At 39.9% G+C, this 18,088-nt stretch overlaps 8 protein-coding genes across 8 annotated transcripts; 3 read left to right on the forward strand and 5 right to left on the reverse strand.

Moving 5' to 3' along the window:
* Positions 1 to 890: 890 nt before the first annotated feature.
* On the reverse strand, positions 891 to 3,446 carry BRETT_002108 (uncharacterized protein; the record flags this gene model as incomplete). The annotated part of the gene is made up of 1 exon (XM_041280646.1): positions 891 to 3,446. The coding sequence occupies one exon, from the start codon at positions 3,444 to 3,446 to the stop codon at positions 891 to 893; it is 2,556 nt and encodes an 851-aa protein (XP_041138437.1).
* A 652-nt stretch (positions 3,447 to 4,098) lies between these two features.
* On the forward strand, positions 4,099 to 8,025 carry BRETT_002109 (uncharacterized protein; the record flags this gene model as incomplete). Its single annotated transcript, XM_041280647.1, has 2 exons — positions 4,099 to 4,116; positions 4,396 to 8,025. 2 exons carry the CDS (start codon positions 4,099 to 4,101, stop codon positions 8,023 to 8,025), a joined length of 3,648 nt encoding a protein of 1,215 aa, XP_041138438.1.
* A 213-nt stretch (positions 8,026 to 8,238) lies between these two features.
* BRETT_002110 (uncharacterized protein) lies at positions 8,239 to 9,855 on the reverse strand (the record flags this gene model as incomplete). Its single annotated transcript, XM_041280648.1, has 1 exon — positions 8,239 to 9,855. One exon carries the CDS (start codon positions 9,853 to 9,855, stop codon positions 8,239 to 8,241), a length of 1,617 nt encoding a protein of 538 aa, XP_041138439.1.
* Positions 9,856 to 10,186: 331 nt separating this feature from the next.
* BRETT_002111 (uncharacterized protein) lies at positions 10,187 to 10,717 on the forward strand (the record flags this gene model as incomplete). Its single annotated transcript, XM_041280649.1, has 1 exon — positions 10,187 to 10,717. One exon carries the CDS (start codon positions 10,187 to 10,189, stop codon positions 10,715 to 10,717), a length of 531 nt encoding a protein of 176 aa, XP_041138440.1.
* A 154-nt stretch (positions 10,718 to 10,871) lies between these two features.
* Positions 10,872 to 12,338, reverse strand: BRETT_002112 (uncharacterized protein; the record flags this gene model as incomplete). Its single annotated transcript, XM_041280650.1, has 1 exon — positions 10,872 to 12,338. The coding sequence occupies one exon, from the start codon at positions 12,336 to 12,338 to the stop codon at positions 10,872 to 10,874; it is 1,467 nt and encodes a 488-aa protein (XP_041138441.1).
* Positions 12,339 to 12,925: 587 nt separating this feature from the next.
* On the reverse strand, positions 12,926 to 14,827 carry BRETT_002113 (uncharacterized protein; the record flags this gene model as incomplete). Its single annotated transcript, XM_041280651.1, has 1 exon — positions 12,926 to 14,827. One exon carries the CDS (start codon positions 14,825 to 14,827, stop codon positions 12,926 to 12,928), a length of 1,902 nt encoding a protein of 633 aa, XP_041138442.1.
* Positions 14,828 to 15,243: 416 nt separating this feature from the next.
* Positions 15,244 to 16,216, forward strand: BRETT_002114 (uncharacterized protein; the record flags this gene model as incomplete). Its single annotated transcript, XM_041280652.1, has 2 exons — positions 15,244 to 15,261; positions 15,326 to 16,216. 2 exons carry the CDS (start codon positions 15,244 to 15,246, stop codon positions 16,214 to 16,216), a joined length of 909 nt encoding a protein of 302 aa, XP_041138443.1.
* A 96-nt stretch (positions 16,217 to 16,312) lies between these two features.
* On the reverse strand, positions 16,313 to 17,641 carry BRETT_002115 (uncharacterized protein; the record flags this gene model as incomplete). The annotated part of the gene is made up of 1 exon (XM_041280653.1): positions 16,313 to 17,641. The coding sequence occupies one exon, from the start codon at positions 17,639 to 17,641 to the stop codon at positions 16,313 to 16,315; it is 1,329 nt and encodes a 442-aa protein (XP_041138444.1).
* Between the last annotated feature and the right edge of the window lie 447 nt (positions 17,642 to 18,088).

Genomic DNA, 18,088 nt, shown 5'->3' on the forward strand with positions numbered 1-18,088 from the left:
TTTAAGCAACTGTTTAAGGGTCCACCAGGTGCAAAATTCCCGGTGGAATTAGACCATTATCGCCTATAATTTATTCACATAATGGAGAATTACAATTTACTGGATGTTATTTGAAGAAGACCTCTCAGCATATACTTAACTTTTTACTATCATTTGAACATTCATAACGTTTAAATTTCAATCTGTTCATTATGACGCAAGGACAAAAAAGTTTGCTGGAAATAAGTCAAGAAAAGAAGTGAGCGGCAATAAATTAGCTTTTTCCCTAAAATAATCTAAAGGGATTTAGGACCAACACAACGTTGATTTTAAATATGAAAAGGACGATAAATAAGAAAGAGATGCATTGCAAGTACCAACAAATAACAACCCTTCCGAGTAATTATTTTTGTGGCCATTCGGACACATAAAATTTTTGTATTCATATTTACTATGATGTAATATACAGGGCTAAAAATAGTCGGGACGAAAACACTAGACGAAGCCAACCATTAAGATCTACGGAGACGAGACTAATTTACCCACATAAATGTGGTGGCATCAAAGATCCGAAATGAGAAAAAAGAACACTTACACACTAGCATACACTATTTCATTCAAAAGATTTATTACTAAAAAATCACAGATTATAAAATAGAATCAGGAAATAATCAAAATCAACCGCATCTTTACCACAGCTGCACAAAGATAGCATGAAGTCAAATACTGGCTAGATACGAAGCTTCCCAAAGAGAGAGATATGAAAAAAATGGCAGGAAACAACGGAAAAAAAGCATGCTTCAATGTTCGATGCTGACAAAGACAGCGAAGAGCTAATGATTAATAACCAGTAAGACAGTATGAACGGATGTAAAAAAGAAGAAGATATAAACAAAGGCAGAGAATTTCATTTACTTGCGACCCTGAACAGTTGCAGATCTTCCTTGTCCAAACTTCTTAACGTCAAGCTGAATTTGATATCCTCCTATACTCAACTTCTCATTTCTTTCAATAATCTGGCTGCACTTATCGCTGAGGTTAAGAACAAGCTGCTGGAGCTTGTTAGCTCTGCAATCCTCCCCTTGGGTGAAGTCAACTGTATTCGATCTCAAGTTTATTAAAGCATGAACATCATCGTTACGAATAAGCTTTGCAATTACAGCCTTGACTTTGCTTTCAGTCAATTCAAACATTTCTGACAGGCTGGATATAGAACACTTTGTAAACGATGCCCTATTCTTGAAGATAAATGTACGAAGTCCCTGGATCTTTAACTCTGAAACGATCGAGTGCTTGATCTCCTCAGAGTTGTTGAAGAGTGACCAGATTTCGATCTTCATAAGTAAGTTTGCTGCCATTTTCCAGTCACATTTTCCTAGAGAACGGGCTGCTAACATCACATGGTCTCTAGCATTTTCTGGTGGACCATCAAACACCTGTCTTTCTCTGTATTCCAAAACACGACGGAAGGCTTTTGGAGAAGATTGTCTTCTCTTTGCGTAGTCATCATACTCAGCCATTAGCGGCACCTCAATTAAAAGAGAAGCAGTGTAGAAAGAGCATTCAAGCAACTCGAGATTGATATGCATGTGGAATGGAAGCAATCTCTGCTTGTCAACCTGTGACTGCTGAACTTGGAATCTTTGAACACCTTGTCCCAAAAGCTCCTTCTGTCTGGAAGAGGTTACAACCTCTTGGAGGAGTTGCTGGGCTTCATGCATTAGACCTTTACGGAAGGCAGACAATCCGAGTTGGACCAAAGCACGGTTGAAGTATATCTGCAACTGTGGGTCTGCGGTATGTATAGAGGATTGCAGATGTGACAAGAGAAGCATGTCTCTGGCCTTGTAATACTGATCATTGAGAGCATAGTTATAGATGTGGCAAAGAACGGCCTTCTTTCTGAATGCCGAGTTTGTCTGTTTGTAAAGAACGGAACAGAGGGAGTCCACGAGCCCGTTTGTGTACTGCAAGTTCTTTTGTGGGCCCAAATCACCGCTGAGTCTTGGATAGACCCAAGAATTCTCAGAGGCATCAATGGCCTTCCATGAATTCATCTCGGAGAAGATGATCAACTTGGTTGGCTTGTAGTAAACACTCTCAAGCCTCTTCAGGATGACACGGACCAACTGGGCACCCTGTGGCTTCTGCAAGTCACTAGCACTGATGAAACGCTCGTAGTAAAGCTGCACCCGGAGAAGAGTGGTGTATAGAGAAGACTCATCTCTCAAACGCACAATGTACTCCGTAGAATGTGGATCGAGGGTCAAGAGATGGTATGTAATTTCGTCACAAAGTCTTTCAACGAAAGATGCGATGGAACCGACAACTTCAACCTGGCCATTTGCATTAGGCTTTGGCTCAATTGCGATGTCATCAGGGGCAACAGCCGTCTCAGTAACAACATACTTTCTATTAGCATTGATGATATCCAAAAGCTTGTTGACATCAGCCAAGGCCAGCTTCCATTCAGCCGATGGCATGAAGTTGGACTTAGCGTGCAAATCAAACCTTATGGCAATGGCCAGCAATAAAACAGATATTTGCTCGTAAGGAGTCTTTGCACTCGACAAGAGATCGAGAAGAGTAGAAAGCTGCTCTCTTTGATCAACATTTCTCTTTCCACGTGTCTCCAAAATGGCCTTCAAGGCGTTGAAAAAGACCTTCTTCAAATCCTCAGCTGTAGCTGGAGCCTTTGAAGCTTCTCTAGATGCCTCAACAGATGGTGTGACTGAAAGTGAGATAGAGCCATCAGTTGCTAAAAATGCCTCAGGACTATCGTGGTATGCCTTTAACTCCCTAGGACACTCCTTCGAGTACTTCTTGACCCTTTGCCGAATGATGTTCAATGACTTAGACTCTGAAGCATTCAACTTGCGCTTAGATTCCTTCTGGTGAGCCTCATAATCCTCAAGAGTCTGCGTAAGGATGGCCAAGCACTTCACGTACTGACGTGGGATGGCAATGTGATGTTGTGGATACTTGCTAACGAGCTTCAACAACTTATCGAAACGCGTGCCAATGTTAACCCAGTCCTGAACCATGGAATAGTTTTCAATCTCATCAACCAAGTCTGCAATTTCGTCTAAATATTTGTCCTTTGCACTCTTAACGACCTTCTTTCCCTCTGCTTGTTCCTCCTCCTCCGATTCTTCCTCAGACTCTTCGGATTCGACGCCTGAACCTTTGACGGCTGATTTCTTAAGGAAGTAACTTCTTCCTCTAGGTTTGTGACCGAAATCATCATCATCAGATGAACTTAATTCTTCCTCTTCCGAACTTGTTTCTCCCCAGTATTCATCTGATTCTTCGTCCTCTTCCTCTGGTTCTTGTGACTTTTCTTCCTCCTCTAGAAGTTCTTCTTCAGAAGTTTCTTCCTCAGAGGTATATAATAATTCCTCATCCGATGAAACCAAATCGTCATCTGATGATTCCTCATCGTAGGTGGCTGAAAAGAACCGTGGCATATTTGTTTACCTTAAGCTTTAGCCCTTTTGCGTTGTCAATACGACGTCCAATACAGATCTGTTAATTGTGTGTCTTCATAAAGAGAGTTCTTAGTTTAATGCGTTATTTTAATTTTTTTTTTTTTTCACTTGACGAATTTCAACCAGACTTTTTTCTTTACCTGATTCAGGTCGAGTAAACGGCTAGGCAATTTGTCTGGTGCACTTTAATGTAACCAAATGCTGTATTATCGATACACGAAAAAATTTTTTCCCCTGCTTCGATCCATTTCGTGGCCAGCTTTTTTGTCACCCTTTTTTTTTTTTTTTTTCACTCGATATTTTTTTGCTTCTCATACAGAACCACGTCTATAACTTACGTAATCATATACCCTACACAATTTAAAGGACAGCGCGTAAGGGAGAAATAATTGGGGAAAAAAAACATTGCTGCCTAACAATTGAGTATGCGCAGTGTAGAACTAAACAAGTATCGAATGAGAAAAACAAAAACTAAAAAAAAACCAACCGAGGCTCTTTGGAACGGGAGATATAGATCCACATTATATAATATATTTTGAACACGAGTGACTGAGATTTAACCAAAAATATAAAGCATCAGAAGCCGTTAGGATATTTGACCACAGGAAACTTAGATCAGAACCTTCTCAAGATGAAGATGCTAACTAAGGTAAGTAAAGCTGTTGGAATTGAAACTAGGGGAATGTGAACCGGGCTTAAATGGTTATGGTAACAGCACAGACCATTTTTTTTTCGGTCTTACTAGAGGATGCTGAAATAAAGTCAGAATTGAAGCTATTGGGCATGGAGAAATTGTTCCTTTGAGTTTATCAACTTTCGATTCGACTTTTGTAACAATCACAACTAGTTCTTTCCAGTTGGTCAGTTTCTTTTCCTTTAACACATTTTCAAACCGCTTCCCACATATACTAACACCGAGCAGTTTGAGTCGAAATCGTCAAGGGCAAAAGGCGTTGCCTTTCACCCTACAAGGCCATGGATTTTGGTGTCATTACACTCGTCAACTATCCAGCTTTGGGATTACCGAATGGGAACCCTTATTGCAAGATTTGAAGGCCACGAAGGACCAGTCAGAGCGATCGATTTCCATCCATCCCAGCCAATATTCGTGTCTGGTGGTGATGATTATACAATCAAGGTGTGGTCATTAAATACCATGAAGTGTATGTTTACACTGACCGGTCATTTAGACTACGTGAGAACTGTCTTTTTCCACCCTACTCTTCCTTGGATCATCTCTGCGTCTGATGATCAGACCATCAGGATCTGGAATTGGCAGAGCAGGAAGGAAATTGCATGCTTGACCGGTCACAACCATTATGTTATGTGTGCACAGTTTCATCCAACCAAGGATCTAGTCGTTTCTGCCTCCTTGGACCAGACTGTTCGTGTTTGGGACATATCTGGTCTCCGGAAAAAGCAGTCTGCATCTCAGGGTGCATTAAACATGAGTGCAGCCGGAATAGGCCCTGGCTTTGACTCAATGCAGCAACCAGGACCTCAACAGGACGTGTTTGGCAACACAGATGCTGTTGTTAAGTACGTTCTTGAAGGCCACGACAAGGGTGTCAATTGGGCTGCTTTCCACCCAACACTGCCATTAATCGTCTCTGCTGGTGATGACAGGGTGGTCAAGATTTGGAGGATGAGCGAGACTCGTGCGTGGGAGGTCGACAGCTGCAGAGGACACACAAATAACGTGCTTTGTGCTCTTTTCCACCCAACCGAGGATCTTATACTCTCTGTCGGTGAGGACAAGACCATTAGAACTTGGGACCTCAACACGAGGACCCCGGTTAAGCAGTTCAAGCGTGAAAATGACCGCTTCTGGATGATTGCTGCTCATCCAAACATGAACTTGTTTGCCGCCTGCCATGATTCCGGTGTTATGGTCTTCAAGTTGGACAGAGAGCGTCCTGCAAGCACAATGTTCCAGAACACACTTCTCTTCGTCAACAACGAGTACCAGCTTCAGAAGTACTCTTACCAGAAGCAGCAGGCTTCCATGCCTTTGCTTTCCTTAAAGAAGTTGGCTGTTCCGTGGAACAAAATTCGTACCATATCCTACAATCCGGCCGAAAATGCCATTTTGATTCAATCTGGAGAGAACGAGGCCGGTGTGTATGCTCTAGTCTCTGTTCCTAAAGAGGCTGTCGGTGCTCTTGATGCAGCTCCTAAAGGTAGAGGAAAGGCCACTGCAGCTTGCTTCATTGCCAGAAATCGATACGTCACTTTTTCCAAGGTTACCCATCGTCTCGAGGTCAGAGATATGAATGACAATGTAACCAAGACCATTGTCTTGGAGGATGCAGTGAAAGATGTCATTTATCTTTCTCCGGGTGTGTTGCTTTTGGTCATGTCAACAAAGGTTGTGGCTTACGATGTTCAGCAGAAGAGGAAACTATCTGAAATTCAGGTCAATAACGCCAAGTATGTTTCATCATCGCCTGATGGAAAGTACATTGCCTTGCTTTCAAAGCACACGATTACTGTTGCCACCAGAAAGCTTAAAACTGTCATGTCTATGCATGAAACTATTAGAGTTAAGAGTGCGTCCTGGGACGATACAGGCGTTCTTATCTACTCCACTTTGAACCACTTGAAGTACGCGCTTTTGAACGGTGATATCGGCACTATAAAGACGTTGAAGAATGCAGTCTACGTTACCAGAGTTTTGGGAAACAAATGCTTCTGCCTAAACAGGAAAGGTGCTGTCGAGTGCATCGAGATTGATCCGACGGAATACAAGTTCAAGAAAGCCCTCGTGAATAAAAGATACAGAGATGTTTTAAGTCTCATCAAGAACTCTAACTTGGTGGGCGAGAACATCATCGGCTACTTAGAAAAGCGTGGCTACCCAGAGGTTGCTCTTCAGTTTGTTCAGGATCCGGAAACTAGATTTGAACTTGCAACCGAGTGCCACAACTTAGACATTGCTCTAGAGCAGGCACAGAAGTTAGACAAGCCTGCAATCTGGGCAAAGCTTGGAAAAGAAGCATTGACACAGGGCCGTGTTTCTGTGGTTGAACTTGCCTACCAAAGGCTTCATCAAATGGATAAACTATCGTTGTTCTACCTTGTTACCGGTAACTTGGACAAGCTATCCAAGATGGAACAGATCGCGGAGGCAAGAGGCGATCTTTCTTCGCTGTTACAAAATAGCATATACCTAGGCTCTGTGGAGAAGAGAATACAGGTTTTGTTGCATGCCGGTTTGTCGCCTCTAGCGTACGCATTGGCAAAGAACAATGGCCTCGATGATATTGCACAACAGATCATTTCCGATGCAGGACACGACACTAAGCCTTTGGAGTCAGAAATTCCGACAAACAATGGACCTGTGGATGTCTTACAGCCTAAGTTAGAGACTACGGGTGATTATCCTTTGAAAGGTGCCTCTCTCTCATTCTTTGAGAAGGCTATTGCTGGGAAGCTAGATGATTTGTCCTTGGAAGATGAGGCTGAGGAGAATGTTAATGTTGAAGAAGTTGATGGAGGAGGAGCCGATGGTGATTTGTTTGATGATTCAATGGGCCAGGAGGTGGATGTCGATCAGGCAGATGCCTGGGATATGGATGATGACCAATTGGATGTTTCATTAGATGAAGATAAGGAGGATGAAGGAGAAACAGTTACAGAAACGTCAGGATTACCAGAGGAACTCGGTGCCTGGGTGCGGAACTCCAAATGTGCTGCAGGATATATTGCTGCAGGTGCTTTTGATGGAGCTGCAAGGCTTCTTAACAAGCAGGTGGGTATTACAAACTTTGAGCCTTTGAGAGAAAGATTTATGCAGATCTACCAGTCCAGCAAGCTTTCTTTCTCAGCCGTTGACGGCTTCCCATCATTGCGTGCATACATAAGAAGTACTGCTGAAGATAGTGATAAGGCTACACCTTATGTTCCAGGTTTGGAGCAGTTGGAGCCCCTGCTACATCAAGGCTTTAAACTATTCAGGGCTAACAAGTTGGATAAAGCAGTGGACGTCTTCAGACAATTGCTGTATATAGTAACAACCCTGGTGGTGTATAACGAGGAGGACGAGCAGAAGTGCAGGGAAACTTTGGAGGTTTGCAGAGAATACATTCTTGGTCTTTCGATTGAACTCAAGAGAAGAAGCCTACCGGCCTCTGAGGTGAAGAGAAACCTAGAATTGGCTATACTGTTTACCAGGACGAAATTGCAGCCGGCACACAGAGTAAACGCTCTCCAGGTTGCTATGACGCAGTGCTTTAAGCATAAAAACTTCACTATGGCCTCATACTTTGCTGGGGAGTTCTTGAAGATTGTTAAGAGTGGAACGAGAGCCGAGCATGCCAAGAAAATCATCGTAAAGGCTGACACTATTTCAACTGACGCTGTGGAAATCGACTTTGACCCATATGCTGAGTTCGACATATGTGCCGGTACATACACTCCTATCTATAAGAATACTCCATTTGTGATCGACCCACTTACAGGTGCCAAGTACCACATGTCAGAGAAGGATAAGTTATCTGATCTCACGAAGATTTCTAAAATCGGTGCTCCAGCTTCAGGTTTGAGAATTTTGGCATAGGCTTCATTCTGCCGTGATGAATCTAACAATTCGTTTTCTCGGTATTGATTCTTTGTATAATCTTTTCCATAAAAGGTTATAACGCTATGCACGGTGCCAAGAAAATTAGTCGTTAACATTTTTATTACTATATTTTTGTTTCTTTATCCTGTTCTACACTTTGCGTTTCACTAGTCTTTTAACAATACTTGATGTAATTATCATCCAATCGATCTATTTAACGTAGGAACCTTTAACCAATTTGCTGGAAACACCACTTTTGTCTTCACCGTGTCTTCTTTTCTTATTCATTGGCAACCGATGTCCAACCGCACTCTCCATCCAATTCTGAAATCTTGCTACAAATTTGGAGGGATCTCCAATGACTTTTGTGGGAATACTTCTTTTAGACCGCTTGTAGGCGTCTTTCAGCTTGTTAGAGATTTCAGCAGGTGGCCCAGAAGCCAATACTGCTTTGTAATATTTCAAAAGACACAAAAGCTGTTGAGAAAGCACCGCATTTACTGAAAGGTTTTGTTCAACAACATAAAATCCTATCAGCCAAAGCATTCTGTTCAAATCTGGAAAACAAAACTTTTCAGGTACATTGGTCTCACGCTCTATCTGAAATACTTTTATGTGATTGTTAAGACTGAATAAATTAAGAAAATTCCCTCCAATAATAAGCGAGTCACACGGTGTATATACGGCGTGAATCCATCCAGAGGGTAGTAAAAGTAAGTCTCCTGCACTGATCTCTATTTTGCATCCGTTTAACATGTATTCAGGGGTAGCATTAAGATCCTCATTCTTTATTATTGCATTCGTTAGTCTTGGAATCAAATCCCCAAACCAAATACTTGACTGCTCATCAGAATTACACCATTTCGTATAAATGTCGAGATTTCTGGAAGTAGGTGGATACAGCATAAACTGCTTCTTTCCTGATATAATAGAATAGTAAACAGACGTGCCAGCAAAATCAATGTGAAAATCAGTGAAGGACTCGGCTGCTGACATAAGAAGATATTCAGTAACTTTAGGTCTGGCAATTTTTGCATCTGATAAGGCCTGTCCTAGCTCAGATTTGAATATCCTTGTTAATATATCTAGCTTCTGCACAACTTCAGGAATTTCAACATACTCGCTAAGAGCGGTATTCGAAAATTCCATGGAAAGAATATTAAGGATCTTGTTACGATCAGTTTGTGCTTCTTTATAATAACTTCTCCATCTATTCATACTCCATCTTGGCCGCACCATATTTTGAGAAAGAACATCCATCACAGGAACCTTTCTATCAATGCCTATCAATTTAGTAAGTTGATCTATACTGAAGTTTGGCAGCTTTAAACTGAGCTTCACATTCTCATCATAGCTTGCAGGTATTTCTGGATTGCACCCTCTAACAAGAATTGGCTTTTTAAATTTGGATGCCGTAACAATACGCAGCAAATCTTTGTCAGTAAATATTCCCCCGTTGCTCCCATCAACTTTTGGATCAACTAGATATACCATCTCTTCTAACGGTTTATCGTTTTTAAAATCCTTGAAATCATCAATTCTAGGATGGTGGTTTAATTCAATTCGTGATTGGCCTTCATTCAGTGCCACATAATCAATTCTTTTATGACGTCTTGAAGATATTCTAGTTAAAAGTGATGGACCTTTCACTTTTGAACATGTCACACAGTGATACTCCCTTATACGATCCAATTCAGAATGTCTAATGCCCACGCAATGGATATGATACCATTTATGGCAAATCGAACACTCAATCCATTCAATTTCCCTTGAAATTTCAAAATCCTGCTCTTTTCCGCAGGCCGAGCAAATTGAGCCGTTGCTCATTCTAAAAGATCATAGATAAAGCAGATGAAAAATTAAATTCCATACAAATTGACAACAGAAATTTGTTTGTATCATATAAACCATCCAGAAGAGGCTAATTCTTTGATATAATGACGAAATATTAAAAATGACCGAACTCCTTGGCTTTTAATACTCAGTGTCTTCACCCAATCAGCTCTCAGCGCGTAGAAAACTGGAAGAGAGAGAAAAAAAAAAGTTGTGTGAGACAACTAAATTTATTATTACAGTAAGGTTTAATGACACATTCTTTCTTTGAACATAATCACCACACCGTACTATAGATCATCAATCGTTAATAAGTACAACAAACATGTTTGCTGGCACATTCAAGAAACAGGCATGTGCCATAACGAGAACGTTCTCGACTAGTTCAATGAAATTGACGGGGAAAAATAATGAATATTCGCTTTCGTCGACCTTTATGAACTTGAAGAAACAGGGTGAGGCGTTGGACTCGGAAAGACAAAAGCAAAGAGAATCGGCGGTGATGCAAATGTTTGTCAACGATTTTTCAAAGCAATCAACGTACGATCCATTTGATTTCTCGATAGCTAATACTAGATACCACAGAAAATTACAGAAGATCAGAAAAGAGGAAGAGATGAAACAATCGTCATTTAACTCCGAAGAAGTGAATCCAGAAATCTTCTACTGTATGCCACAGCTTCTTTCCAAGTACTTGAACAATTCTGGACAAATTCAACATCATACAGTTACAGGTTTAAAGACAAGAAAGCAGAAGGCAATGGCCAAGGCTGTGCGAAGAGCAAGAGCATTTGGCTTACTTTCACCAGTTGCAAGGGACGTTTCCATGTTCCCAAGGAGAGGGTCTTCACTATGAGAATGAATGATTTTTAAAAGGACACAAAATAGAGGATAAGGAAATGCCATTCAGCATATACAGCAAACATCTTTATTTGTATATACATGTACATACATCAATTATGGTACCGCTAAAATAAATATAATAGTAAAGTGCGTTGTAATGCTTTCTACTAAGGTGACACTTTGTTCTTGCCAGCTATACCTGTCCATTCTAGGTAGACGGTGGTACCATCACCAAACACACTTTTAAGATGAATATCACCATCAAACAGGCGGGTGTATGTCAAACTCATTGGAAGGCCATAACCCATTCCAGCAATCATATTGTCTGACGTATTTGTAAGCAATTTCGGATCGGAAGAAGCCTTATTGTCGACTGTCGTGAAAGAATAGTCGAAAAGATGATCCACAACCTCCGGCTTTATTCCTTTAGCGTGATCAGTAATACGAACTTCCAACTTATAATAGTCTTGAAGCGACTTTGGCTCCCTTAAAACCACGACCACTTCAACGGGAATCGAGACATTGTTGTCCATTGTAGCGCGAGTTGAGTTCTTCAAAATCTCATCAAAGACGTATTCAATGTGGTTGGAAATATATGGAAAAATCAATGGATCATACTTCTCAATGTGGTCAATGTCATGGATTATCTGCTCTTTGACGGATCCGTCAGCCTTGACGAATACACTTTTAACTTCCATCTTAATTTTATCAGAGTATTTCATTGCAGCCATGTCGTTCACATAATCATATGAACGGCTCAAAATATCAAGCACATTAACATTCATATCAACAGATCCGATACTTTTCATGGGCCACCCAGTTTTCGCCTCAAGAAGCTGTCTGTGAAGAAGTAAATGATGATTGATCAATAATCTCATTAAGATTCGTTCCTTCATGTGAGAATCCAAGAAAGCTTTCTCATTCACCAAACCAGCCTGGATTTCATCAAATGCCTCACGTAAATCAACAGTGTTATCTGTGTGAATCTCAAGGATCTTGCTCAAAACGCCAATCAACTCTTCCTCATGCTTCTTGGAAGTGATGTGAAAGTTAGCAATGCTGTCATATAGGGAAGTAGAAACAACCTTGGCATCATTCCCACTGCATTTGTCAACAAAAACAAGCAACATGTTCAACGTATCCGTGTAGCACTGATATATTTTTGCCATGTGAGGATTCATTATTGCAATGTAGGGCAGATCAAGAAACCTTTGAATGGCTCGTCCAACGAGAATGAATATATCTTTTAGTGTCTCGTTAGCGTTATCATTAAGAACAGCTTCTCTATCCACCGAAATTTTGTCCTGGAACCTAAGCAAATCGTTTAACGTCACTGTAGGAACAGGATCTTTACCAATTCTCCCCAAAAACTCTTCCAACTCCAATCTCTCTAGTGAATCACCGTTCCTTGTTATTATAGATGGATCAAAGTCACTATCAAAAATCTGCGTCATGGATTTAGAGTCATTGCTCAATAAACGGTTATGTTGGCCTATCAACATGTTTTTCTGACGAATTGTCAGGCATTTAGACGGAGAATTTAAGGCGATGCAGGAACCTTTGTGAATGTTGCGACTACATCTTGAGATGGCGACTGGAACCTTAGGTAGGACCCTTCTAAATTGTTGAAACATGTCTTATGAATGCAATAAAACCTTCGTCTTGTAAAATGGAATCAAACGTCCTAAAGAAAGTTCCTTTGAACAAATATGTAAAATATGCGGTGTGGATGGAAGGAATGGAAAACAGGAGTCTTGTTTACTTATTACGATGATCATCTCCTACATTATGTGTCATTAAACAGTAGAAATATTTCGACTCCCTAACCAGACTTTAAATAAGCTCAAGCTCCTTTTTCCCGGAAAAAGCACAATGCGGCTGCCTTCTCGAACCCCACTATACCCACCGCGGGCTTTTTTTTTCTATTGTGCGATAGCAGCAACAAGCCAATAAATAGTTTTATGTAGATGAATAAAAAACCGCGGATGGAAAAAAAAGATTAAATTGATATTTGATGGTGACAAATATATGTACTGACCATACGATACATATACACTCAGCCTTACACCTGCAACTACTCCAAAATACTTGGAAATAAAGCTATCAATTGGATAAGAGTGACCAAATTAGGCATGGAAGTCCTTGCTTCTTCATCATACGTAAATCGAGAAAAGCAGTATATTAGATGCTACGAAAGACAGATATTATATTATTGCCGATATCATTTGAAAACCTTGACTCTACTAAGCTGAATATCGGAAGAGCTTGCCGTCTTTCTTCTGGGTGGTGGAGGTGGGGCAAATTTCTTCGCAGATGGTTTATTTTGCACAAGAACAGGGGTTGACCTGATAGCAAACGAACTATTATTTTTGTCAATGTAGCTATCTGTAACAAACATGCTTGCTGTAGTGTTAATGCTATCAACACTGGAGGCCTGAGATGAGCCAGAATCAACCCTTTGCACGAATACAGGTGGAACAGAATTGGCGGAAGACCAGTTCCGAGGTCTCGGAGGTACAGGTGCCTTTTGACACAGAGATTGTGAACGTCTGCCTTTAGACATTGCAGGAAGTGATTGGCTGCTGCTCATGCTCTTCTTCTTATCCTTGCTAAGCATGAACATAGATGAATGCTGCACTGGATACATAGCTGGGGAAGCTGATTTTACTGTTGTAACGGAGCTGCTGTCACTACTTTCACCATCATTTTCCTCCAGCGGTTCCGGAAAGTTGGTTGCTTCTTGCTGAAAAATGTCAAGCTCAAGACATCTCTTGGCCAACCTTTCTGTGGTCTCATTTGTCTGTTCAGATGTACAAAGATACCTCAAAATTGAGCGTAGACTGTCCACCTTGTACTTCTTGCCATTCAAATTAGAAAAGAGCAGCATTGGGTAGAGAACTCGCAGATATGTGTTGATGAGTATTCCATCCTTTACAAGCGAAAGATTGCATAACTCCCTGATCATGATATCCATAATTACTTCAAGGTCATTGAGATATATCAGTTGGCACGTTGAAGAAGTAGTGAAAACAACATAGAGCGCTTTGAGCATTAGAATTTGTACCGTGGGGTTTGTCTCCCTGTTGAAATTGAGCACCAAAACTTCCATGAAGTTCTGGAATATGTGACCATTCTCAACCAATACGCAAAAAAGCTGATTCTTATATATTTGGCTTTTATCAGCATCCTTCTGCGTATACTGCCTAACCATGTATTGTTCATTTAAGATTAACAATAGACGGAACTTCACATAATTCAATTGGTTTTCCTCTTCTGTTTCAGCATTTAGGTGTTTAGCAGCAAATTTCAAAAATTCCGCATTGATAATGTCTAACTGTTCGGGCTTTAGCTCCAAACCTTGACATATTTTGAACACTAGTTCCAAATATGGAAAGTAATCTTCTTCAAATGGATCATCATCACCAACATTTTTGGAAACAGAACAATAATTGTTGAGCACTTTGAGTATAGCTTCAATTCCTCTGTATGATTTTAAAATTGTGACAAACTGTTCTTTAAGCAAATTGTAACTAGAATAAAATATCCATCCTATAATCTTGAGAAATTTCTCATTAGTTTCAATAGTTTGGACAACCCTCGCACAAAGGTCCTTGGAAAGCCTATCTGATTTTAGTTGTAAATTCTGTGCATTCGAGTTGACCGCATATAGGACTAGCGAGAGCATTTTTCGGACGCAAAATGTCTGATATCTTTCATAATTGTTATAACTAAGAATGTATTGCGACACCTTTTTGAAAAAGTCAGGATCCTTATCCTTTATGGCAAGAGAATCACAGTAATTTGATACCAGCGTAAGATAACTAACTAATAATGTATTCATTTCATCCACCGTGCATGGTGCCAAGTCTTCTTTCGACTCTATAACATTTTTGGATTTTGCATCGCTTATCGACGTACCATTGGAATGGATAGATTCTTCTCCAGATTTCTTTCCATCCACAGCTGTGGATATGGGCGCTTCGGGGCAGTTGTATCTTTTTGTAGTGAACGTTTTAGTAGAATCATCATAAAATAACTTTGTATAAAGCAAATCCTGGGCCATTTGCCAGAACCTTTTCTGGGTAATGTTTTTTTCCAATGGCACTTCAATGGCCTGAACCATTCTTTTTAAAACATTCCCATACAACCAGTATGAGAGGAAAAATGTTTAATTCTAATAATATAGGAGACCTAAAGGTGCATCTATATTGTCGGAATAATCGAGCTCTAACTTAAAATTGCACTCACAACGAAGCTCTCACAATTCAACTTTTTTATTTTTTTATTTTTCTATTTTTTCCCGTATTCTCATAGCATCTTTTCTGGCTCTAAATAGAATCAAGTGCTACCCATAACATATATTTTTTTGGTACCCCGCGTATTAGCCGTACTTGAAAGTATGCTGATTACAGCACATTTGTTAATCACTGGTTATCAATATTTAAGCAATTTACTACATTACTAAAAACCAAACAGTGTAATAAAAGAATACTTGCTTATCAGATCAGAAGAAACACCTGAAATTGTATACTGGTACGAATGAATGACCTCTCCAAAGTAAGTGAACCATATTGTTCAGAGAATATCGATATTTATGTATACTAACATTTGACTCCAAAAGATATACGAACTTGAACAGAAGGCAGAGAGGGCAACACTTTTAAACAAAATTGATGATGCAATATTATATCATTCGACTGCATCAGACAATATTGCAAGTATCATAGATTCTAAATTTTCAGAGGATGACGATGAGAATTCTAACATATCATCCGATTGGAACAATACCAAAAGCACGCTAGAAGTATTGAAAAAGCAAATTTTACAAAGAGTGACACAGCTAAAAGCATACAGAGTTGAATATGAGGCCTTGAAGAAGAAGCGTGAATCAAACAAACAAACAAAAAAAGACAAAGCTGAAGGAAATGCAAATTCTAAGGGGAACAGAAATGGTAAAATACTCAACACAGAGAATACATCATTACAATTGGGAGCATTCATAAATAAAATAAACACTGCCTTGATCAGTACACTGAACATTGATGCCATTCACGATCTGAATTTAGATAGATTACCCTACATAAACGGTGAGAAGATAAACTCAATTGAGCACGAACTTCAGCTACTCAACTTCAAGGAAAATTATATGAAACGGTCGCAATTAAGCCTGGATGAATTGATATTACGGAACAAGCTCATCTCACGACTGAACTCATATTATAGAAATGAGTTGATTGCCAATCGTCAGTTTGTAAGCCGTGTTATATCTGCTGTTCGATCGGCGGATAAAAGCGCAGAAAAAGCTAAATCACACAATGGTGACGCACCTCCCTATCGTAATATAATTGCGGATCTTCAAAAAAGAATCTCGGATCTTGAAACGAGCAATGATGAGGCACAAAATGAGGTAGCTGTTCTCAAAGAGAGATGGAACAATCTTGTAAAGACGGCAAGGAGGAAAAAAGATCAACAAGTGAATTTAGAAAAACAACGCAGGGAATCTACAGGGTAAGAAAAAGTGTAGCCCTACAAATACAATCCGATTTTTGTGAACTAATTTGAACATGTATTTATCCAATAATGCAATGGAATGCCGCTATATATTAAATTAAGCAGCTGCACCATGCAACATCTCCTCTTTACCGATAAGATGTTCTATTGTCTTGATGTCTTCTAGTAGAGTATCAATGTTGAAGCTCCATTCATTGAGCAATTCATTCTCCCCCTTTGGTTTGATGAAACTAACAATTCCAGCTGGCCTGTTAATCTTCGCATATAGAACACTAGAGTTGACCAATTCAATGATGACATTTTCAACAGAAGGTTGATCAAGTTGAAGTAAGCCACATAATCTGTTGAGCATTATACTGGAGTAGAATCCAGATATGACACGCAAATTGTACTCGATGGTTCTCTTCTTAAGATCCGAATAATGCTTCTTACCATCTTCTGTGGATTGGTCATAAGCGGTCTCTTTTGAAAGCTCTGGGCCGTATTTTTGCTCGAAATCTGACCAGTTTATAATTTCACGAGTGGTAAGGACTTTCACGATGTCCTTGCAAAGTGGAAGTTTATTCAAGTTCTTGTCTAGCTTTATGCGTGAGATCAAGTCATTTTGCAGAGGCGTGTAAGGTGCTAAAATAACAAAGTATGTCGCCTGCTTCAAATATTTCAATGCCTCCTTTTTATCACCTTCGATTTTTGGAATATGATAGATAGCAAGATTGTTCTTCACCACATTGATATAGTCGTTAGCATGTGTATTAATCTCGATCATAAGCTGGTAATACCGTAATTTTAAGTCGGCATACGATTCCAGGGTTCTGATCAAAATCTTTCTGGACAAAATATCGGAAAACTGGTAATCGCCTTTCAAATTCGACAAGTGCATCTGATCTTCAATGAACTGTATTCTCTCTTTCAACTCCATAGATCCATATGTTTCAACTTGAAGGTCGCAGAGAACTTCACAAGCTTTATCGAGATCATGCTTCTGGTTTAACAATATATCACTCAAAGTTTTTGTCACTCTAGCTCTCTCAAGTTCAACAAATATCTTGTTTTCAGTAACCATCCTAATGGTTTCGATAACATCGATCTCAGTATCCAAATCCTCAATCTCATCCAAATGTTTGATAACCTGTTGGATTAAAACTCTGATTGAGTCTTTTAATTGTGCATGCTTTTTCGAAAGAGAGATAATATTCTCCTTTGTGAGATCCCAATCCTTCTTTTCCGCCAACAAGTCTGCCAACTTCACCATGATTCTTTTTGACGATGCCAAATCTGATGCTTGCCTGGTTTGCTTCTCTAAAAGAAGCAACTTCTCGACAGCAGCCCTATAGTCATCTGTTGCAAGCGTATCAATCTGTGGAAATTGTTCATCTAGGGTTTCCGAAAAATCCTTCTCTGCCTTAAGAGGTGCATCAAAGGACATAGTGCAATTTCTTTCCTTTTCGATTCTATGTAGTATATCTTCAAACTCGAACGGATGACTTCAGTGCCAAAAAGTTATGAATTCCGGTATTTGGAGAAAAGATACGCCAACAAATATTCCACCTTTGAATTAAAACAATCTTATATAAAGTGATAGATGCGGAGGCAACAAGGCGAATTGTATTGTCATCGCAAAGCTTTCATTCATATATTCCACATCCCTTTTTTTTTTCATAACTCTTGCCACCAGGGGGGGGGGGGGGAAAAAAAGAACGTAAGGCCGTCAACAGATTAATCATACGTTTTTACATCCTTACATCGAAATACTCGGCACCAGTGTTGTTACTGCCGCGACGATCGTTTAACTGAGGCTGTGTGCTTTGTTCAGCTTTCCTTGCATTTTTCATTTAAACACGGAACAGCGATACACGAAGGAGGAATATCAATA

Source organism: Brettanomyces bruxellensis, chromosome 9 (genome assembly GCF_011074885.1).
Source record: "Brettanomyces bruxellensis chromosome 9, complete sequence".
In the NCBI taxonomy this organism is placed as follows: Eukaryota; Fungi; Ascomycota; class Pichiomycetes; order Pichiales; family Pichiaceae; genus Brettanomyces; species Brettanomyces bruxellensis.